This window comes from Vespula vulgaris, chromosome 1 (assembly GCF_905475345.1).
Source record: "Vespula vulgaris chromosome 1, iyVesVulg1.1, whole genome shotgun sequence".
Taxonomy (NCBI): domain Eukaryota; kingdom Metazoa; phylum Arthropoda; class Insecta; order Hymenoptera; family Vespidae; genus Vespula; species Vespula vulgaris.
Genome location: NC_066586.1, coordinates 150,425 through 174,740, shown reverse-complemented (window position 1 = coordinate 174,740; position 24,316 = coordinate 150,425). Strand labels below are relative to the sequence as shown.

General features: G+C 47.3%; 1 protein-coding gene across 4 annotated transcripts in view; it reads left to right on the top strand.

The window, feature by feature from the left end:
• LOC127071815 (uncharacterized) overlaps positions 1-24,316 on the top strand; it is an 81,030-nt gene that overhangs the window by 15,348 nt on the left and 41,366 nt on the right. For all 4 annotated transcript variants that reach the window (XM_051011534.1, XM_051011523.1, XM_051011544.1 and 1 more), the window contains exon 2: positions 13,137-19,408. In XM_051011534.1, coding sequence (XP_050867491.1) covers positions 13,706-19,408 — 5,703 coding nt within the window. In that variant the 5' untranslated portion in view covers positions 13,137-13,705. The remainder of the gene's footprint in view (positions 1-13,136; positions 19,409-24,316) is intronic.

Below are 24,316 nucleotides of genomic sequence, written 5' to 3'. Positions count from 1 at the left end.
CTACTACCGTATCGTACGGATCTACGCGATTACGAGCCACGTTTTCCGATAGAACCGCTTTCCGTCTTATCGCCCTCGAAATCGATGAAACGTATCAAAAGCCGGATTCGCTTTTAGAAAATTTCTCGTAGTCGCGCGCCGCTCCAACGACGAAATTCTCTTCACCGTCGAGCCTGCTCTATCCGCGTAAACACGGAAAGTCTGCGAGTCGATGCTTTAGAGATTCTTTTTTTAAAAGCCTCGCATAGGAAGAGTCAAAGAGTCGTTACATATGCAACTACCGGCAACGCCGGCATCGAGCTTGCAGATAACCGCGATATCGCGCCGAGATGCATCTCGAGAGCCGAGAGAAAGGGAGAAAGAGAGAAAGAGTAATTTATCCGAGCTACGACCCCTTTTCGTAACGAGCTCATTGCTGGATCTCAAAAGGATCCTATGCCTAAATAAAAGGGGGAAAGGACCTAATATCTCTCTACTTTCCCATTTTTTCGTTCGTATTCTATACGCAGCGAATAACCGCAAAATAACCGAGAACGAGAATTGAAATTCGCACAATGTATTTACGATAAAACAGTCGAAAGCATTCGCGATCGCGAGTGATCGGGGGCATCGCTTCTTTCTCAAACAACGTCGTAGTAGAGATTGACTGACAACGTTCTAGTCGATTAACGTCGAAGGCTATTCGCGTAATCGTTTTTGCAGCGAACCGATTAAGAGGATGAACGGACGTGGGCAAAAATCGCGCGTTCGACGTCGACGGATATGAAACATCGACCGGCCGAGCGACTTTTGACCGATCCTAATTTTACTTTAGTCTACCTATGCTAATTCGAACGAGTCGCGTGCATCGTAAGACGGAAAAAGCAACGGTGATACATCTCCGTTTTTTTTTCTTCGTTAATCCATCGCATTAACGTATCAAACGTTAAATTTCGTTCGCTTCGTGGAAAACTTTGTCGGTGAGTGTAAAAAAAGTGCAGTCTCTTTCGTTTTTCGCAGCCGTTGCGTGTGACCTGAAAAATCAGTTTTTTTTAAACGATCGATACTTTAGTCGGTTATTTACGATACGAGAATGTCCATTCCACGGTCGAGCGCTTCGAAAAAAAAAAAAAAAAAAGAAAAATCTTCCCTTTTGAACGTTCTTTCAAGATGCACGAAATTGCGCTTCGAGTTAGATCGCCTACGGGCTCATCGTTACTCCGCCGGCCATTCATAAAGTTTCATCCGGAAGCGTCGGCACGTGGCAAGCTGCGAGAGTCGCTTCATTCACTATGACCGATCGTTCGAGCTTCGTATATGGAAGAGGAAGCGCGCTTGTGTCTGTGTAAGCACGTTTATAAAGACACAGCCTTTGCATAGAACTTTGCATATTATTTATAGCTATATACCTATATTCGTGCAGTGACTCGCACAAGGCTCTCGTTTCTTCATTGAACCGCAAAACGGCCTTTCGCTGCCCGGAAATGCATATAGACGAGTATCGCTTAGCAGAAAGAGAGAGAACGAGGAAGGATAACGAACGAACTAGCTCGTTATGCTAATTAACGAAGCTCGGCCGAGTCTCGCGAGTTTGGCGCGCGCAATTTGGTACGCCTTCCCCGCTTCCGCTTGACTCCGATCAGCCGATAAAGTCAGCCGGAATACACAATGGATTCTCTCTCGCTCTCCCTTCTTTCTACATCTATATGTATGCGACCTCCATTCTATCATTCCTAATTCTCGCGATGAAAATTGAATGAACAAAGCTTTGAATTCTTCTCAAAAGTTGTTTCTAAAAAAATTACTACTCTTCTTTCTCAAAATTAAGATTGCTTTCTGCTTCCATAAAAATAATTGGAGCGAGTCAAGAGGAAAATATTCATCATTTTTTTGTAACTCTTCTTATTATCGATCTGTTTGAGCTATTTCATCGCAATTCCGATCGTATGGCCGAGCGTGCGTCACGAGGAAATTGAAAAAAAAACAAAAAGAAAGAACAAAATGCGGTCGCTCGCGTAGAGACATTTTTTCCCGATATATTTATATATGTGCATACACATACATATATATATATATATATGTATAGTTAGATTTCTCACAGATAGGGAATAGGCGCGTACAACGTGCTTATCTCTCTAAAGCATCGGTTTAATGAACTCGTCGATTAAATTATGGCTATTCTATCGATGCTATTGTTATGGAAATTCAACTAAATACGGATGGATAAATCGGCGATCGTGCGGAAAGGAGAGTCATTCTCGTTTACTCTATTTTGCTCGATGGTACCTTTATTTGTTTCCTGATTTTGATTATATGCTTTGACAATCAAAAGCGATCAAAAAGTCATCATCCGGTAACGATACTTCTCTATCCAATACATTCAAATAATAATCGAGAAACGGCTCTTTGCTTCTTTTCTACCTGTCTTTCAATCGAGATTATTAAGACTCTTTTTAGATAAAAATGAATTGCAAATGACTCTCCCATTTTCCCTTTGAATATCGTAATCTGGTGAAACCACTCTTGGATCCGGTCGTTCGTCCGAGAATAAGAGGTGAAAAGTTTCCTCCTGAGCGGGACGAAGCACACCGTTCTACTGTATCCTGGCAGAGGGGATCGGGGGGAAGAAGGTGAAGGAATTCGGATAATCTTGCGGAAGCCCCGAGGGTACCTCAAACTTTCGTAGATTTATCTTTGACGATGGTGGAATAGTAGTCGCGATGGAGGAGATTTTAAGCAGAGGAAAACGGATTAAGGACGATGCGTTCGTCAGAAATTACACGTATAGAGATAGAGAGAGAGAGAGAGAGAGCGGCTTCGTCGAGCTTTCAAAAGCTCTCGCTGCTATTTGCCGTGTTTCGTGCCCCGTCGTTTCATGCACCCTCGCAACGACGCGCCTCGCACGCGTCATCGTTTTCCATCCTCGTTTCCCAAACTCTTTTGACTAATCTCTTTTCTACAGGACTTTTTCGCGACCAATACCTCGGTGTCTTTAGAGATTTTTTGCAAACTCGCATTTTTCCCTATATCGGAAATTACGAGCCTCCTTCCTGCGGAAAAACGAAGAATTTATTTTCCACAAATACCAATTTACGGTGGTTGTAAATACAAATTGGAAATAAACGAGAACGATATAATTATTGGAATTTACGAGGATCGTACGTGGCTGCGCGTGAATCTGGAAGGAATTCAAGTTCTCCTATAGTAGGGTTTTAAGGCTCGGATTAAAACAACGTTCGAGTATTACGTATGCAAAATATAAATATGTTTTGAGACGTAGATTGTCTCATTATCTCTACGCTTTGCTACTTCAATTTCATCGCGCTTTATTTTTACTCTTATCCATGTTCATCCGCTATTTCCCCCGATTCATCGATTATTCTCACGACCAGCGATATCGGCAACGTACAATAAACGTAGTCCAGCACGCGGCACGAGTATTTATCGCGCTCGACGTTACAACTTCTATTTTCTTTTATCGACCGATCTTATCTACCCACTTGATTCTCTCTAGTTTTGTCCATGAAAAATAAATCTCAATTTCCTCGAGTCGGTGAGGAAAGTTAACCGAATTGATTTTTCATCGCACTCGACGATGATTCGCGTGTTTTATTTTTTAATACGTTTAATAATTCTCACGAGACGATTAGACGATTGGAATTTTCGAAGTTATATTTATACAAAAAAAAAAGAAAAAAAGAAAATATTATCACGGAGCACGCTTTAACCAACGAAGCAATGGTTTATAATTTTATCCGAAGACGTATTACGCGAACCGTAATTTTTCGCCTGCCAGGTACATTTTCCAGATGGAAAGCCGTCCGTCGCAAAATCGGCCACGATTTTTTGCATCAACTCACAGAAAAAACAAGCTCGTATCTCTCTTCAACGTGGAAAAATAATTCGCTTTATCGCATTAAATAACTATCTCGATGTCCAAGAGTTTTATTCTCTCGTTTAATTGTCAGCTGCTTGCTTGTTTTTTTCTCTTTCCCTCTGTCTCTCCTTGTCTCACTTTAGTTTCCTTTCCGATAGATCTCACGATGCATCGTTGAAAATCTAACGGAAAACAAGTTATCCGACCGTATGAAACGTAAGGATGACTCGCCGGATCGTAAATGAGAGAACGAAAGAGAATAGGGAAGATAGATAAAAGGAAACGACGAGGTCCCGAGAGAGAATCCAGACTAATTGTATCGTTTCCGATCGAAAAAAGACCAATGCCATTTTTCATTCAGAAAAAAGACGAGCTGGCTGGTAAATTCAATTTCCTCTGGGGAAATAATTGCAAGGACGTACCTACTCTCGGAGTATGTATTTTACAATAAACAGGTATTCCCGTGGTCGATGGTAATTGAATAGGATCGCGACCGAGCACTTTGAACGCGCGTACCTACGTACACGTGTGTGTACGCGTTAGCTAACGTCAGCTCCACGGAGGGAGCTCTTTATTTTTAATAAATGCCTCTCCTTTATTTTTAATCTTTCGTAGGAGAATTTAGATGCGGATCTAGATGGTGAAAAATGGATCGGACCTCGAGTCGAAATCGATCCGACGATGAATCGCGCGACGATACCGTTGTTTAAAGGTAACCGCTATCCAACCGAGATTACTTCGACGTTGCGCGCGTGTTAACGATTTTTCCAAGGGCGAAGCTACGTCCGATCGATGAGAAAGCGGCACTCGCTCGTTATAATACCCTTTCCATTGGCATCCCCCTTTTCCCGGGGAACGTTTAATCGCACGTAAAATCGTGCCGTACCCTCGACTTAACGTCGCGTGTACTCTACGCTCGTACTCGAGAAGCCGCGAAACAACCGCGGGACAGAACGAAACGTCGAGTTTTATCTCGATAGAGTCGAATGAGAGAGAAGAAGCGGTACTTATTTGAGAGAGAAAGAGAGACGATAAAGATCGACGCTTCTCGGGGTGAAAAGGAGATTTCTTCGTTAAACTCGGCGAGCTTTGTAATCTCGTACGAGTCTTGAAATATACCTGAGGGATTTTCGCGCTAACGGAGAAACGCAAACGCGTATATCCGTATAACATTTTCTCGAATTAGGTCGAACGTGTAAGGTTTAGGAGCCTTTGAAGAAGCAACGGACGATAAAATAAACATATTTCAATTTTTCTATTCTTTTCTATCGCGTGGGTAACCGGTGGGTTTCGCCAAATATATATTAAATATATTTGGTTGGGCCGGTACACCAACTCGCATCGAGCGCTCTCTCGCTTATCCATAATTTAAGCTCGGCCAGCGCATGCGATGACAAATTGAAGTTGTCGAGTGGAAGGAGGAGGTCTTCGTTTGTCTTCTCTCCCAAACGGACTCCCTCTCTCTATTTATTTATACAGCGATAAGTTTCGCGTGCGAGTAATTATCAAAGACGGACGAACGATTCGTGCACGTGCGCGCAAAGCAAGACAAATCGATCGACCGCGTGTAATTCGATTGGAAAAGCAATAATTTCGAGCTATCTTTAACAACTCTTTTCGAACCTTTGCCGGTCGTGATTAATTTGATGTTTTCATTGAATTCCATCGAACGAATCGGATTGAGCGCGTAATAAACGTTTTTCACGACTCGCGAGAGCTTTAAAGATATCCGAGGCCGAGTCAAATAGGATTCCCCCTCCCGTGACTCCGATCCCACAGAATCCGTGAATCTTTTCCTACAGGGGGATATCGACCTTGTAACCACTTTTTTCGTCCCTCGAAGTGTCACCCGTCGATCCTCCGATCCACGTCCGATTTGCATCCTCACCGTCCCCGATTACTTTCGAATGCGGAAATTGTGGCACGAACGAAACGAAAGACATTCTCGTTCTCTTATTCTTACTTCGAAGAGGGTATAAGATTTTTCGCGTGATAACAACGGCTCTTAAACCAGCGTATATTCCTTCTATCATTTTTCTCGATCGATCGAACTTCTTCGATCGTAAAGCATCGCGCCCTTTCTCTCGTTTCGTCTTCGCGCACGCGAGTCGTTCGTGCAGTCTCGTTTATCAGTCAGGAACGAAATGGAAGATTCTCCGTTGTCGATCGTATCGCCGCGGTCTACGAGCATTAGAGTCGCAACGGCTCGCGGCTCGCGATAAGATTCGAAATCGATAATTCGATATCGAAGGGAGACAGAGCAGAACCGAGCTACGAATTAACAACGACGGATTTCTTTTCTTCGCGAGCACGTCGGACGTTTCTACGTCGATCGTTTTAAAAGGGAACGCGTCATCGGAAAAATGATATTTTCGAAGGAACGGACATTTCCTTGCACGAACGGTTATCGTTCAGTCGTAACTCCGTTTCAACGACCAACGAGAATCTCCAAACGAGCGATTCTGCGACTTTTTTCTTTTTTCCCTTCTTCTCTTTTCCAACGGAAGAAAAATGTCTTCTCGTTTCGTTAAATCTCTTGAAAAGCTTGGGAAAGCTTTGCCATCTAGGTTACGCATTACGAAGGATTAACGAGGGATTGCGAGAGCGTCTCGTATCGTAACGACGATTTAAAGAATTTTCCTCGGCGTACGGAAGTCGCAGATTCCGAAATTCGCATGCATCGAAGATCGCGAGCAATATTCGGGAGCGCGGAAAGGACGAGACCGTTATACCCATCGAATTGACCCTTTGCGACTGCTTTCTTTTTGCGAGAGAGTTATCGATTTCGGATCGGTTATCTCTCGTCTCTCTCGTCGCTCGTTTCCTTTATCATTCGCGGCTATCAACGCGCGATCGCTTCTACGCTCGTTACGATAATGCTCGCGCGTTCGTTGTACTCCCCAACGAGCTCGGATTACTCGAAACCGAGTCTCTATTTCGGTCGCTTTTATCTCGAAATTGACCTGACCGCTTTTCTAGCGACGAACTTTATCAAGCCTTTGCTCTCCGACGGGAAAGCTTCGTTCGTCGAAGCTTTCAATTCCATCGACTATGTTTAGAAATATATAGATGTATAACGTATCCAAATGCTTCGTAACAATAACGTATTTTACGCGATCCTTCGCGTAAAAATAAAAAAAAAATTTAAGCGCTAAGAGAACCAAAAGCAGGAACAAGTTTTCGAGGGGGAAAACGGAAAAGGAAATGGGGAGATCGACGCGATAACTCGGACATTATTTGTCTCGATATTCGATGATCCGAAAGAGAGATAGCGCGGCTGGGATGGAACGGTAGTGCGAATCGAACACGCTCGAAGATATGAACGACGATCTTCAACCGGTGAGCGTGCTCTTCTACGTTTCACACATTTCCTCGTATTTCCTGCGGACTGTAACGTCCCTTCGTCGAAGGGGTTACGTGCGACTAGGGAACGACTAGAGTTACGTGCGGCCAGAGAGAAAGGATGGGAGAGAGTCGAAGGAAGGGTCAGGTGGAGGAGGTGGTGGAGGAGGAGGGACCAAATCGAGCAACTGCTCGAAGAGCCGAGAGAAGAGAGGATCGAAATATTTGCTTCGTACTTTGGAAGTAAAAGAAAGGAGGGTTTACTAGAAAGAGCGAGGGAGAGGAAGAGAAGAGAGAGGAAAATACGTATGCACGCGCGCAGAGTACGAGAGACACAAAGAGCAAGAGGACAGAGTCCATAAGAGCAAACGGGAAAGAGGGAGGGAGAGAGAGAGAGAGACGCAGAGGGAGAAGCTAGCGAGTTCACTCACGGTTTCGGAAAGCCGCCCGAATATTGATCCTAGGCAAGAGAGAAAGCGCCTTCTCGAAGCTCGACTGGGACGCGTTCGTGCTTCCGGATGTCTCCCCTTTCGAGTTATTAATATTAATCAACGACCTTTTAATAATAGGTATCCATTAGCAATTTCACATCGAGAGGGTGACTGTAATTCTCTGAAAAATATTTCTATCGAAAGATAATCTTCCTTTCTTCCGCACTAACGTTTAAGGACCGTCATCGATCGCAACGGACGATCCAATAAATTTTCGCATCGTTTTGCGAACGGATAATAGCTTTTAATAAATATCGATTCGTCCGCCTTTTTCTTCTCGAAAAGAAGAGATCATTGAGAACATTTGTGCGAATGAATCTCGTTAATTTGATCCCGGTCATAGAAAATCATCCATCACGGTTAACGTCGTCATCGTCGTAAAACACGAACGGTAACAACGTACGATGCATAACTGTACGTCATAGTTAACCCAATTACGTCAACGACCGTACGAGCCAGCGAACGTGTGTTCTACCGTGTTCGTACACGCGAGCCTTGATTCTCGAGATTCGCAGACTCTTCCGAGAATAGGTTACGAGAAAATATTTCTCGATACCTCTATCTTCATTTCTCTCTCTCTCTCTCTCTCTCTCTCTCTCTCTCTCTCTCTCACACTTTCCCGTTCGTTCGCGAAATGGAGATGTAAAGTCGCGAGAACCGGACTCTTTATTGATCCATTGGTCGTTGAAGTATCGGTAATTTTCTTCGACGTGGAACTACAAGAAAAAACGAAATAGAAAAGAGACGCTACGAAGTGAGAAGCGGTGTTTACGAGATCTCAAAGTTTATGACTTTTTCGAGACGCTCCTGCGGAAGCTATGACGTGCGTGTTATACGAACTTTACAAATCGAGAAAGGGAGAAATTGCTGTCTTCTTCTTCGGGACTATAAAGCGTGCATCGGACGAAAGAGCCTTTTAAGTTATTCATCGAGAAGACGAATTAGGATCGTCGATTTTACTTTTATTATTATCGCGTCGACGCTCGTTATAACGTTATTGTTAAATCAATTGTCGCAGAGAAGCGCCAGATTCGTGCAATTGCGGAAGAAATTTTGCCACATAGACGGTTATGGCAAAAGTGTGCCCTGTCAAAGATACGACATCGTCGTTTATCCTAATACGACGATATCGCGATGAGAACGTGGAATTTTGATCGTTGGAAAAAGAAACAAAGAAACGTAGGGACGAATTTGACAAAAACTATTTCATTTCGGTTCGTACCAACGATATCTTTTTCGTAGCTCCGCGCGCGATATTTGCAGCAGCTTCCGTGTTGCGACACCGACGATAGGCTAATCCCATTTAGACGTCGCTCTTCGGCAAATCGAATTTTCCGTGGCACTTCTCTATCCGAACTCTATTCCGGATGACGCGGGCCCAAGACGAGGATTCCCTGTCCACAATTTAATTTAGAGTTGATTTAATTCGGTGGAACATCGAGACAAAACCATCGAGCTGTCCGAACTCGTGCGAGCCGTTCAAAGGAAAACCATCCTCGTGAAATTCTCTATCCCGAAAGATGCCTAACGAAAGATATTAGACGCGCATGCATTCTCATTCCCTAGGTACGGATAATAATTCTTAATTAGACATTTTCGAGAGAGAATCGTAGACGAGGTTAATATTTGTTCGAAGGAACGAGGAAAAGGTTCTCCCTCGACGGTATCTTCGCAAGGCAAAATCATCGAAGCTCTTCGTCGATCATCGTCGTTTTTTGCAATCGGAAACGTTTGAGTGATTTCCGACCGACGACGCAATGCCGTTCGAGGACAAATCGGGAAAAGATGCTACCGATGATGGATGAGAAAATAAAATAAAATGGAAGCAACGGGGAAGAGAGGAAAATTAGAACGGACATCCCGTTACTTTCTTCGTTGACTATTTTCAATAAATGGGCGGAAGAGGCAACCTGATTAAAAAACTCGCGAGCAAAGTGTCGAAAGAAATCGTCTCTTATTTTTAATCGAGCAGCAGCGCACCGGATAGTTGAACGTAGTTGGGCGTACCAGATCGACCGCGACGTGTGCCATGTAGGAAGATCGAGCGCAAAGACGTCTCGTAATTCAATCTTTCCAATACACGTCCCTGTGCGATCCTTCTTCTTTAGCAAGAATCGATTTATCCTGCCGTCGAAGATTGATTTATGACGAGCGTAGCGAAGATTGTGAAATTTAACATATCGCGCAAAACCAATTAACGAGCAAAAGTTTGGATCGGGCATCGTTATAATAAGATCGTAGTAATTAGCCGATCGTAGATATCCGCATTAATCGAAGTCATTTATTAACAAGCATCGGGTCGTCGTACGAAAGTCAAAAATTCAAACGAAGAGATTTATAGTCGAAGAACCGAGCGTTTTTTTTTTTTAGCGAAGCGCAAAAAGGATGAAACTCTCCGGGCTCCGCCTCGAAATCGTTCGAGGACGCCTTCGAGCGATACGAGAAAAAGGAGCCGGAGACGTCGATGAAAAATGTATTATATTTCGCGAGAAAAACTTGCTCTTAAAGAAATATTTCTCGTGGGCCGTAGATAAGACAGGCTCGTTTCGTTCGTTCGTTCATTGAGCGCTCACCGATATACGTAATTCATACGTAATTCAGAGAACAAAGTTTCCATTAGCGAGGAGGAGGATTCTCATCGCACTCGATCGTTCTTTCCTCTTTCGAAGAAAGAAACGAATTTTCATATTTTAGCGTCGAAAGTTTTCACTTTACCCGTTCCGTATTCGATTTCGCTTCTTTTTTCTTTTTCTTTCTTCAACGAGAACTTTAATCGAATTAATAACGAATCAGAAACTGAAATAATCACATTTTCGATAGCCTGTGTGTTATTGTTTGAACATTGATAGCCTGCACAATAGACTGACGGCAGATGTGTAGATATCTATCGTGTAATTGCGAAAGGATGAGCTGTAATAATTAGTATTCAACGATCCGGATACGGTTCTCTGTCTCTCTTCATCTATCATTAAAACGTTCGAATATACAAAGACAAAAGCGGATAATATCGGTCAAAGCCAAAGGAATCCTCGAAGCTTTCCACCGTCCGTTGTTAACTTTTGACGCGATCGTGCGAATAATTTAAGCGATTTTCGATCGAATAAGATTTATACGTTAAATTACACCGCTCGCGCTCTACGGATTATCGTTTCACGCGCATATGCAGCATGCGCGTAGGTATGTACGCGCATACGCTTGGGCGTACATCGATACGATTTATCACTTGGCGATATCTTCCTAATGCGTTTCATTAGCTGGAACAATTAGCTGCTTACAGACGCGGATACTTTGGTCGGATATCGACGAACTCATTCCCAATCAGCTTCTACCGCTCGTCCTTCGATCAACGCTTTTACCTTTAGGCGCGAATATATCGGGAATACATACGAAAGAATTTTACATAGACCGCGAAACTAAAAACAAATTGCGAAGGCGACTTCGACAATAATAATGATATTAAATAATTGGATCTATTTTCGAACGCGTCAACCGGCGAGACCTGTTGCTAGAGACCTAACCGATCGATATCGTCGCTTCGTCATTTCGCGTCGAGCGAAAATACGATTGGCTCGATCTCCTCCCTTTTCTCTCACGATTTCGAACAAGTAAACGCTGTGGCATAATTCAGAATTAGTAGTTAGCGGTTAGTAGTCAGTTGAGGTTAGGGTCGAGTCCGTTGTCAAAAATTAACGCCGACGGAAAACCAAAAGGTTCTGAAAGGTTTTCACGATTACTCGCTCGGATTTAACGTATTTTCTTTCTCTCTTCCTTTCTCTTCGGAGCGTGCCTTTCCCATGCCTCGAATAATTTCTCGTGCGAGTCTCAAAGGAGAAGTTTCCCTGTGTAAACACGAACGAGCAAAGAAAAAGAACGGCCTCTAAGCCACAGAATTCCCTTCTACGTAAATCGAGCTATTTTTCCCTCCAAGCGACGTTTTAACAGTAATTCTACTATCTTTTTAACAGAGTCGCGCTTCCTTGTGCGTCGTATCTATAAAGAGTTTTATCTTTTTCTTTTCCGTTTTCTCTTACGTCGTCCCTTTATAAACGGAAAATTATGTAAAAATCACGCGTCCCTCGTTTTCGCGTGGAAAGATACAACGAGTCGGTTGGAACGATTCTCCCAACTTCCTCTAAATTTTAATCCGAAATTCGATCCGCGTCAGACCGACTCCGCGAATGTTTCTTTGTATGCGATAAGTTTTTCAAGTGGCAAAAAAGCCTAGTAAAGAAAAGAAGCCTAGCGTACCCCTACTTTTTCCTTTCGTGAGATCGCACCAGCGATAAATTCGATTCCCTCGTTTCCATCGTCAAGGTTTTCCTCGACGTCGACGCTAAGAGACGGTCGGGAAATTCTTTAAAGGCGGAAGCCAAAGTGGCGGCATTAAAAGGCTTCGACGAAGCGAATTGGCATTAACGTCGAAAAAGGTAAACGCCTTTGGCGTTCTTTCGGCATTGTCACGTACTTAACGATTTCGCCCGTATTTTCTTTAAGAGGCAGTAGATATTTTTCACTAGCGAAAACGATACCGAGTTCGTCGGTTAATCGGTTCTTTTCCAGTCATGGAGATGGTTCTCGAATATCTTTTCTCGCAGTTTTTTCGCTTCTCGAGTATCGTCGCAGTACGACGTTACGTCGTTAAGCATGGAAGGACGTCGGTCGTCGTCGACTTTTAACGAAAAAAGCTTTAAGCTCGACCAGCTCGGAATCCGACACGAGAGTCGGTTGGAAGGAACGCTCGAAACGTTCCATTTTCTCCTTCCATCTTGCAGCTTTTACAGCTTCGAGAGAGCTCGAGCATCGAAACGTTCGAGTTTCGAAAAGGTAACGCGCGAGACTCCTTTTTCGAACAGCGGTCACACACGTCTATGGGCTATCGTTATTTCAGGAATGTCTCGTTAACTCGCGGAGATCCCTCTCTGATTCGTCTTTGCGCGAAAAGAAGGATTCTCGAGAGCTCCCAAAGTCGTTCGCTAGGCTCTAATCTCGAGTCATCTCGCTCGAGTCATCTCGAGCCTCTTCATTAACGTCAGGTGCGGTCACGTAACGCGGGATTATCCCCGGCGAAGGCGGCACACGATGCAGCTGGGAATTAATTAAAACGCACGAGCCCGAACGATCGCGTGGCCTTCGGGCCGATCGATGGATGGACGCTCGCGTTGCGTTCGACTTTTTTGGCCCCTTTCCTTCTTCCTCTTCCTTAACCTTTATCGATCGATTCTATAAAGCGTCGAACGTTGCTTTACTACGCCTAGCGAAGATACGTATGCAAGGGGTTCTCCCATCTTTCTGATCGATTTCCAGGCGCGATCGTCCTACACACGTCGGACGTAATAAAATATTTATTTTATTAAGCCCGTAGGGACGCCATGGAAACTGTTAGCGTCGACGCGGTGCGCGATGGTACCGCGACGTGGCACGCATCCCGTTTGTTTTTCTTTTTCCAGATTTACCACGGCATCATGACCGCTCGGAACTGCTTCCAAAGTGCCACTTGCCGAATATCGCGCGACATCGAGCTTTCCAACGGAGCGAGGCCCGGTGCCTTCCACGTTCCCCGCGCGATGTGTTGTAGTGTCTAAGAACAGTGACGGAGACAGTATTTTGTGCTCGAGAAGAGAAAGCGATCGGAGGACGATCGTACGACGAAGTGACTAGCGACGATGCGAGGTGGACACGTTGCTGGACGCGAGGAAGCTCATGGAGGAAAAGTACGTTTCTGCGAATCGACGAGAGTACGAAGCGTCATCTTCCCCTCGGAACCGTACGTCGAGTTCAGGATTTAATTCGAGATTCGATTCGATTCGAGCCGACGCGAAAAAGGTCGAGAAGAAGGCGATGGGCTGCTCGACGAGGCGATCGCGCGAACTCGCACCGATGAGCACCGCGACGACCGAGAAAGCTTAGATCGGGGGAAAACGTTCGAGAGAAGAGTTTGAAAAGGAAGAGGGAGAAGGGGGAAGAGCAACGAGTCGAAGAAAAGTGAGAAAGTAAAAAGAGGGAAAAGAAATCGAGAATGGAGTCCACGAAGTTGGGCGGCACCGCGCCGACCAGCCCGAGAGCGCACTCGCCCGCTTTGCCGAGCTACTGTACCAGCTCGGACGGTAACATCGATTACATCATCGGCGACTACATGGAGAGATTGGGCACGAGGCTCAATATCCTCGAGACCGAACTGAAGTACGCGTGGAGGGCCCTGGATTTGCTCAGTCAGGAGTACATAAAAATGTGGGAGAGATTGGAAAAATTGGAGGGTCTCTTGTACGAGCAACAGACGGTGATAAGTCAGCTGATCGAGTTTTACGCGAGCGGCGGCGGACACGAGAACGGCGCCGAGGTCGTCGAGGATACGTTGGCCGAGCAGCAGGATTCCGTCGGCGAGTTGGACGCGATCGCCAAGAGCTTGAACGCGGCGATAGGCATGGAAGAGACGAGCGCGCTGAGAGAGAAGCTAACTCAGCAGGAATTGGCGAGAATGCACGGTCTGGCGCAGGACAGCGCGACCGCGAACGCCGTGGTAACGGACATGCACAGGAACGTAAGAAATTTGGAGACTCTGGAGACGCTCGAGGAGGAGGGCAACATACCGGACGAAGCCTTCTATCGCAGCCTGAACAACGCCTATAGGGAGGACCTGATATGCGGCGACACGTCGAGGCCTACCTCGCAGCTCGGTATGATATGGGAGGAGGCCGAGGACGAGGACGTGAACGGTAAAAAGGAGAGCGAGATCGATATCTTCGAGAAGGGTTCGCCGAAGGAAAAGGAGGCGGAGGAAACCTCGGTGCAGCAAACCAAAGAGGAGATTCAAGCGTCGGTCACGAAGAAGGAGGACGAAGCGGACGAGGACGAGGGCGAGGTATTCAGCGCGGCCGATTACAAGAGCTATCGAGGCAATACTCCTTGCGTGAGCGAACAAGACCTCGCTCAGCTCTCGAGGCTGAGCTCGATCGACCAGGTCGCTTTGGAGAAGCTCCACGAGCTCGACCGATTGACCAGCAAGTTGCAAAAGGATTCGCAAAATCTGATCGAACTGCAGTCGCGACTGATAGAGTCGCCGAAGCGCCGATACTCTTCCGAGGCCGAGGCTAAGCTGGCCGAGGAAGCGAGCAGCATAGACGAGCAATTGCGAAAGATCTACGCGGAAACGGACGTGGACAGTTGGACGTTTTCGAAGAGTCCCGGATCGACGGGCAGATCTTTGTCGAGGGTAAGCACCGATAGCGGCCTAGCGACCGACGGTGACTTCACCGCGAGATCCATCTCGCCGAGATTGAGTTCCGCTTCTAGGAGCAATTTGGACTCGATTTCGAGCACTTACACGCCACCTAGATTAGGATACGCCTCGGCGGTCCTAGAGAAGAGTCCCGAGCCGGTGATACAGTTGCCCATCGACGTGGGTAACTTTGCCAAGGGCTACGCGGAGAACAAGGAGCTGACCGATCTGATGGCCGAAAGTTTCGCGGCGGTCACTTGCGCGTCGCCGACCATTTACAGCACCACTACCGACAAGGTACCGTCGCCGACGCTCTCGGTCGGGAGCGTCCACAGCGTCCACAGCGTTCACAGCGTCCAAAGCATTCGAACGAGACAAGACGGCTACTTCGGCAGCTCCGCCCGATTGAACTTGGACTTTCAAGAGAGTAGAACCCCGCCGAGCCCCTCGCCGAGTTCGCCACCGCCCCCGGCGCCGCGAGATTCGACCGAGTCCTTCCTGATGCCTACCGCGACGGAGGATAGAGAAGCCGAAGCGAAGAGACCTCAGAGTCCTGGTGGTTACTTGAGAAACGCCGAGAAACTGGTGTCCCTGGATCAGGGACGGTTAAGCCCGCGTACGCCTCATTCGCCTAAATCCCCGAGAGTATCGCCCAAGCATCTGACGAAGCCGGTCAACGCGGCCAACATAGTCGCGACCAAATCCGACTCCGGTCTGTCCTCGATGAGCGGATGGAGCAGCTTGGACAAGTCGCCGAGTTCGCCGAAGAATTCGATCGGCAAGCCGTTGACTTCCTATTCGCTCGATCACGCGAGGACGACCCTGGCTGCGTCCTCGACGCAGCCACCGGCGAGGACCTCCAGTCCGATACCACCCCTTCCGGAAAGCACGAGCGCCGCCGTCATCACGCAGGAGCCTCTTTACGACACTCCCGAAGGTAGAGACGCGTTCGCCACCGCCACGGCCACCACCAGCGCTCATACCTATTCGACGTCGACGATGAACCACTTGTCCTCGTCTTACGCGTCGTCCATGAAATCACCGGCGGCGAGCAAGGACGATTACAATCTCGTACCACCGCCGGCGCCTGGCGCGAGCACCTGTCAAAGTCCGAAGAAACGAACGCGCCAGCAAACGGCCCTTCAGCACAGCCTTCAGCATAATCTTCAGCACGGCATTCAGCATACCTACGATTCCGTACCGTCGGCAACCGTGATGGATTACGTCTACAGATCGGAACAGCCCGCTATCTATTCCGTAGCCGGTAGTAATCGTCAACAGGTCATTACGACCGTCTATACCAGCGGTTCCGGTAGCTACGGCTTCAAAATAACGGGCTATTATCCGGATTCGGTCGGTCAGTACGGCAACTATCAAGATAGTTACAACGCTCTGCAGTACCCCGAGGCGGCCGGCATGACGACCCATGTGAAGAAACCATTAAGAGGGTCCTCCTACGCGGAGCCGACGAGCAACCAGGACGGATACAAGGCCGCGATGTACCGTACCATGTTTCCCACGGGAAACATCACGGACGCTCTGTCCTACTATCCGACGAGCGCGAGTTTACCGCGAACGGAGAACAACGAGAGTTCCTGGATAAACTCGATGGACGAACAAATTCCCCACGACTCTACCTCGTCCAGTATCAGATCCCTTACCTCGGACGGTAGTTACGCTCAGAGCCCTTACACGGACCGAAGGTATCCTCAACCGCCGGCCTATCAAGCGCACCAACAATATCATCACACTTACGCCAATCAAAGTTATCCGCAAACCGTCGGCTATCAGCTACAGCATCCACCTTGCGGGCAAAGGCTGATGAGCGGGACCGAAAGCGCGCAATTAACGGACGGCTATCAGAGACAGTGGCAACGGGAGCATCAATATATCCAGGAACACGAAAACGCGAGAATATCGATGGAGCAACAGCAGCACCAGCAGCAGCAACAGCAGCAGCAACAGCAGCAGCAACAGCAGCAGCAGCAGCAGCAACAGCAACAGCAGCAAAGCGAGTACTACGACGCCTCGAACGTGATAGTGTCTCAGTCCGGTTACATCAGCATTGCTTCGAATTTAAAGGATCACGAGGTGGAGAGCACGAAGTTGACCAAGAAGATTCGACGCGGCGCTTCCTTGAAAAACGCAATGAGCTCCATGAGCAACTGGCTGCCCGATCTTCATCTGAGCAAGAGACACCGAAGTCAGTCTTTGCCCGGCGGAGTCCGAAGGGAGGATCTGGACGTGTCTCAGGACAATCAACAGAAACTTTTGTCCGAGACGAGCGCCGGCAGAGGACGAGGCAGGACTCAAGCGCCTAGAAAAAAGAAAAAGCACACTTTGGTATCGACCGTTTCCGGCATTCTTCAAAAGGCCAAACGTCGAACTCATCATTCGCAATCGCTGTCGGATCCCGAACAATCGGAGACCGAGTGGAGCAGCGGCAGACAGAGCGGACTGTCGGAGGACGAGGACAGCGTGATGTCCGACGTTAATCAAGAGCAGCCGTTCTTCGCGAAAGTAAAAACGGCGAGCACGAAACGGAAAGCGGCGCAGCAACCGATCACGACGCAGCAACAACAATCGTCTCAGCTGACGCAACAGCAACAGCAGCAACAGCAACAGCAGCAGCTGCAGCAGCAGCAACAGCAACAGCAACAACAGCTGCTGCTGCAGCAACAGCAGCAGCAACAACAACAGCAGCAACAAGCTCTGCAACAGCAGAACCTTCAACAGCAACAGGCTCTGCAGCAACAAATTCAGCAGCACCAAGAACAGTTGCAGCAGCAAGCCGCGCAGGAGGGCTGGGCGAAGGAGAAGGAACAGAGGAGGATCGACTCGAGCGAACACGAATCGAGCGAGCAAACGTTAGCCATGGAGGAGGAGGGAAAGAGCACTGGCTCGGGATCGGGTGGATCGTCGATCTTTCAAACGGTCGGCGACATAAAACGATCGACGGGTAGCTCGGACGAGGCACCGAACGAGAAAGCGCCGAAACTTCCGCCGGTAACCATAATGGGCGGTGCCAGCATGGAATTCGCCGTGTCGAGAGCCCTAGGCAAATATCGCCAGCGACAATCGTCGACGGTGTCGGACGAGCAACCGCCGATGGAGGAAGGCGCGACCGAGAAGAAGTCCGACGAGGGTAACGGTCAATCGTTAGAGCCGAGTTTCGAGTATCCCGAGGATCTCTCGGAGAAGAGCGAGAAGAGCGAAAAGTCGAGCAGCGCGCGATTGCCCGAGTTGGTAACCAGTTTGTCGGAGGAAGCTCCACCGTCCGAGGGCAGTCCGTCGGCGTCGAGCGCGAGAGGAGGATTCGTTCAGAGCGCCGTCACGCGATTTCTCCCTCGACATCAGCAATCCCTCGAGATACCTTGGGGAGGCGGCCGTTCCGGCGAGGACGAGGACAACAGAAGTACGCACTCTTACAGAAGCACCTCGAGGGTCTCCTCGAGACGGCAGAGCACCGAGGACTCGATCGATTCCGAGGACGAGTGGTACTGTTACGAGTTGCGTAAACTCGAGGAGCTAGAAAGGCAATCGCAAATGGATATGGAAATGAGCGAGGTCTTGGTGGAGGAACCCGAGGAGCACGAGCTCTATCAACCGGACGACGTCGTAAAGGACAGGATGTCCTGCGTGCTCAAGGAGCTCAAAATGAAAGCCGGCGCGAGGCCTAAGATCGAGTCGAAGGAGGATAAGGAGATTTTACGAGCCGCCAAAACGAACGGTCCGATCATCAAGGAACGTCGAATCGAGGAAGTCGCCGATAGATATCCGAGGGACGAGAAGCCGATTCCTAAGAGAAAATCGGCCGAGAGTATAGAGGCCGTGTTCGCTCGGGTTACGGACTACCACACGTGGGCGCACGAGGAGGAAGCGAGAAAGGAGAGAGCCGCTACGTCCCCGAGGACCGAGGACGGTTCCTCCTCGGGCGAGACGTCCGGTCCGGATAGTCCTGGACGATCTATGGACGACGACGAGATCGAGGAGGAGGAGGAGGAGGAGGAGGAGGAGGAGGAGGAGGAGGAAGAGGAGGAGGAGGAAGAGGTGGAGGAGGACGAGGAGGTCGAACGGAGGAGGGCTCGCGAGCGGGACGAGGAGGGAGAGGGGCAATTGCCGAAGGATCGCGACGAGGAACGATCCAGACGAAGTTCCAGCGGTGGATCTATCCTGCGACAAGAGGAGAAAATTCTTCGGGCCGCGGAATCTCTCTCTCGCGAAGGTAGCCTGATCGTGGGACTCGGAGGCGGCGAGACCTTGGAAGAGGTCGACGTCGCCGAGACGGATGCGAGCCCGGGCCTACCCAAGATCAAGATCGACTCCTCCTCTTGCGCCGGGGCCGTCGACGGTACGATCTTGAAGGAGGGCCAGGTTAGTCCCGGTCCACCTGGCTCCAAGTGGAAGCTCTTAAAAACGTTGAAGGAACGGAAGGAAGAGAAACTCAAGGAGATCGAGGAAGCATCGAAAGAAGCTGCGACCATTTCTCAGGGACCCACGGCGGTGAGTATAATGATCAAGTGAGGACACGAAAATCTCTGTAAAGCGTACTCGAGATTCGGGAGCTGGGTCAAGTCCTAATCTTTTTCCGTACCTATGGAAACTTTACTTTATCGAGTTTAGTTTTCCAAACTCAGATCTCACCTTGTACCGTAAAAAAGCGAACGAAAGAAGAAAGAAACAAATAAAAACGAACAAAAACCTAAACGAGCTTATCAGAACCAACAAACACTTTTTATACTCTCTCTATACTTCCGTCGATGTAAAAAAAAAAGACAAAAGAAAAAAAAAGCAAAAAGAAATAAAAAAAAGAGGAAGAGCAACGCGGTATTCTCCGAACGACAAGTAACGATTATTTTCGACCACGATATTTTCGACTACGCTTACGCTTCGAATTCGGTTCGCGAAGGGCGGCATCTATCGCGATTTTCCGTACTCGTTCGCACCGTACGTACGCAGCAACGTTTCCAAGGATTTTTCGATTTTTCGACTTTTCGATTTTTCGTTTCTTCGCGCATTTCGCACTTACCGCGCGAGGACATCGTCTACCTCGAGTATCGAGTACGCTGCACGTCCGAAAATGGATCTATCTAGACGATAAGAGCGATCTAAAGGTTTAAAGCTTATCTTAAGGCCGCGTCACATCTCGTGACGCGCGCGTATCCAGTCAATAATACTTAACGATACAATACGCGAAAAGCGAGTCAAGCTTTGCTAAGCGAGTAAGCGTGTGTTACCACAGTAGTAGGTTATACCGATGCCCTTTACGGAGGATCGAAGGAGCGTTCGAGGAATGGTGGAGCACCCATCGCTCTAATTACGAAAATGTATCTTTGTCAATTCGAGTGCGACACCACCGACGCTTGGTTTCTAAATGATATTCCTAAGAAGCTAACGCCCGTAGGAGGAAAAGTGAAGTAGAAGTCGCCGTTGGATACTCGTTCGGTATTCGCAATCGACGAACCATCGAGTCGCTCGTCGAAGCGTCGCCCGAGGAAGCTCACCTAATAACGTACATATATATATATATATATATATAGGAAATTATTTAGATGGTGCTTTATCAATCGATACGCTTTCGAGGTATTATCGTTAGAGGGGAAACGAGGAGAATATAGGAAAATTCGGAGAAGGAGTAGGTTCGACTGCCTGCGCGATCTGCATCGCGGACGCGAAGGAGAAGAGGCGAGTGCCCGCTCCGGATGGATACCAGTGTCTATCGCGAGAAAGCTCAGCGTATCGTATACCTACGTATGTATATCCGACTCGCATGACTGTTCGTACTAGCATTAGTTCCTATATTTCGAGTCTAACTTTACGGCTTAAACGATAAACGCCTAGGGCGAGGAACTTTTACAGACTCGTAGGCGCGTATTCGAAATTCTAACGAGAAAGAATATTTTTTGGTCTATCTTTTCTCAAAATTCGATGACTTCCGAAGCGTCCAAAGCAACGAGGCTTGTCGTTGATCTCTTAAGCGCTCATCGTACCGAAATACGCGCGTCTGATCGCGTGGATTATACGTCGCACCCCCGCTTCTCCGTATCTCTATAGGTATCGCCTTGTCCGTGTCGAACGATCGTTTCTAATTACGACGTTACTTGTAGCGAAAGGACTCGAAGAGCCTTCGACGAACGAACGGGAAAGACGAGCCAAGAAGGACCTTTCCTAAGGTCTCTTCGAGCCGATCTTGAAAAAGAAAAGGAAAAAGAAAAACCGTATACGACGCCCGGCCGTTCTCGATTTTATCGGACCGGGACTCTACCACGCGCTTATTAACGCAGTTAATAACGTAGCAAAAGAGAGACGAATTCTCGAGGGACGAGCCCACGTATGTAGATCTCGCAGGCACGACTCTCGCGTCGTTTCGTGCGCATCGAACGGACGCTCGTCGAAATCACGCACACGTATCGTACGTACGGATGTACGCGTACGCGTACTTGATACGGTAGTTACGTTAACGCGAAAACGCTCAAGACGCCTAACCGTTCGCAGCTATGCTCTAGAGATATCCAGCGACGACCGAGCGATCGTTTCTCGGTCGGTCTGTCGGAACGCGCTTTGCTTCGTCCGAGCGAAACGAAACGAAACGAATCGTTCGTTCGTCGCTCGCGACGTTAGAATAGAGTATAAGGGGATAGTTGGTTGATTCCACTTCCATTGGCTCATCCGTGTAAGCGAATGGCTCCGTTGTACCGCTAATGGAACGTGGCTCATTACGCGAATTGACACAAAACTGTATACCACGACTGTTGAAACTGGCAGGATCGGAATATAGGAAGGCGCGTAAAATACTGTTCGAGCGTACATTTACGATAGTATTATAAAGCGTAGTTTATTAAGGAAGTTTCGTTCGTCTACGAATGTGTCTGTGTGTGTGTGTGTGTGTGTACGAGTATATGGAACGGGAGAACGATGATTCTAATTACTATTTGACTACCACCTATGGACGCTGGAAACGCGAACACATATGGACGACGTACGAGCGCGCACGCATCACACCGACGATCGTCTTTGTCCGAAAGTCTCCCGAGCGAGCCTCGGCGTTTAGTCCGCTTCGCTCAACGAAGCTAGCTTCTCGAAACATCTCGAGCTAAATATTTCCAACGAAGAGAAAAAAAAGTAAAAAGAAAAAAGAAAACAGGAAGAAAAACAAAGATCAAGGAAGAATCGGCGCGCTTTACCATGCCTTCCGCTTTATCGCCTATTCCGTTTTATCGAGCACGAAAGACGACGATCGATTCGTTCTCCTATCGAGACGAACTGCAATTCCCCTCGATCGCTTCTCTTTCGTTCGCCCTCTTTCTTTCTTCGATCGTTTCCCACGAATCGTTTTATCGTCCTCGTCGAGCTAGCGATTTCTCAACGACAAGAACGAAGCGCGACTCTGCGACTTCCTTTCTTCCTCTTTTTTCCACGCGAACGTCGGGAAAGCCGCGAATGTCGTGTCCTGTACGACGCGAGTACTTACGCGCTTTATAGGTATACGCGTCTATATACGTGCTATATACACGCGTGTCATCCATCTACACGTCCAATATCATATGCTTCCGTATCTAAAGACTTGTGCAAGTGTAATCGTATCCTCTAATCGAGTCTAGCAATTAATTAACCTGCATAACTTTGGTGTTTAGATTTAGGCGGTTTCGGGGTTTCATCGCGCGTCCCAATACGGCGAACGATACGAAATGGGGGCTTTACTTTTAGGCGCTTCTAAAAGCGAAAGAAGGTAACTACGTCAATTGGAAGGAATACGCGAGGAAAAAAAAATACGCTTGGGTGGGAGGAAGAAGATAATTCGAAAAACGATAAAGGACGAGTCGCGTTATCCGGAACGCGGCAACGTGAAAAAGGGTAGTCGCGCATACAGGATAAACAAGGACTGTACGATCCCGCGATGTCCGTCCTCGAGGAATATTAATTCGTATTAAATCCGTTCGAGATTCGACGTCGAATATCTAACTGCTCCCTCGAGAAGGCCACAATGACTTCCGACGTGAAAGAACGAACAGACGATTGGTGCGCTTTAGCGAAAAGATAGAAATCGGAGGAACAACGATGACATCGATTTCTTTCTACGATTCGCCTCTTTGCGGCCTCGTTTCGCAGTTCCACTTTTTTAAATGGAGTACAACGCGAATTTCATCGACATTCGAATCGTTTACGCTTGTTATCTTTTTACAAAGACCAATTTTCAATACGCGGAACGATCGTCCCGTGCGTCGAAACTTTCCTTTTTTTTTCTTTTTTTTTTCTCTTCTTTCTTTTCGAAGAGCAACCTCTCGCTATTCTTCAAGTTTCGTTCGATGAAAAATTTCGAATCGTTCGTGTCACATCGTTTCTAGCGAACCGTGCGATATCTTCGTTGAATCGTAAGCCAGCTGGCGCATCGACTTTTGTTATCTAGGAAAAACTTAATTACCTGACTCGCTTAATCAGTTCCTCTCTATTCTGGCACACCGACATGTGTATATTTCTTGACGCCGTAATTTTGTTTCTACATAAATTTGCAAATGTAATAAGTTCCCGAGAAAGACGTCTTATCGCCTAACGCGATATGATCTACCAACGAAAAAAAGCCTTCTTTTTCAAAGGAAGAAAAACCGACGCGGGTTACTTCCAATTTGCAATTGGCTGTGTGAAACGCGAAACACGCAAAAGTTCTTTTAATAAATCTATCGTTATCGCGGGATAACGTCACGTTGCGAATACGAACCTTTTTACGATTCCTACATGTTTATTTATTCAAAGTGTAAAGTTAAAAAATGTAGATGGAAGGACGAGTAAGAAAAAACGAGTGAATTTCCGATTGGATCTGTCGCGAGTGAAAGCGTAAAAATGAATTTTAATTGGTCAGACTATTTTATAAAGCTTTTTTCCTGCACTGTCTCGAGGGATTGAAAACTTTGCTCGACTCGGTGCTCCGTGATCCCGCATAAATCGATCGTGGCGATGAAATTATTTCGCGTACAGAAGCGTGTACAAAGATAAGAGAGAGAGAGAGAGAAGAAAGTGGCGAGCAAAGCTCTGGACGATCGAGGCGTTAATGCGATTTACTCTCGAGGACCCTCGAAACGAGGCCGCAGCAAACTCCAGACCAATTCTTTACCATTTCTCACTTTTATATAAAACGCGAATAAAAACGCGTGACCGGTTAACCGTCGCGTTCTTGCGCGTCTCTCGCGGCGCGTTAAAGTATTATATTATAAATAAACGAATATGTATAAATATTCGAATATACATATATATATATATACAAATAAATGCAATTATAAGTACGATCGTAACGATCGTTTAATCGATATTGTATATGTATCTATATCGTCACGGTGTTAAATCGTAAGTGTCCATATGTTTTAATAACGCCATACATTTCAATAACGCGCGAACGCTTTTATTTCGTTTCAATCA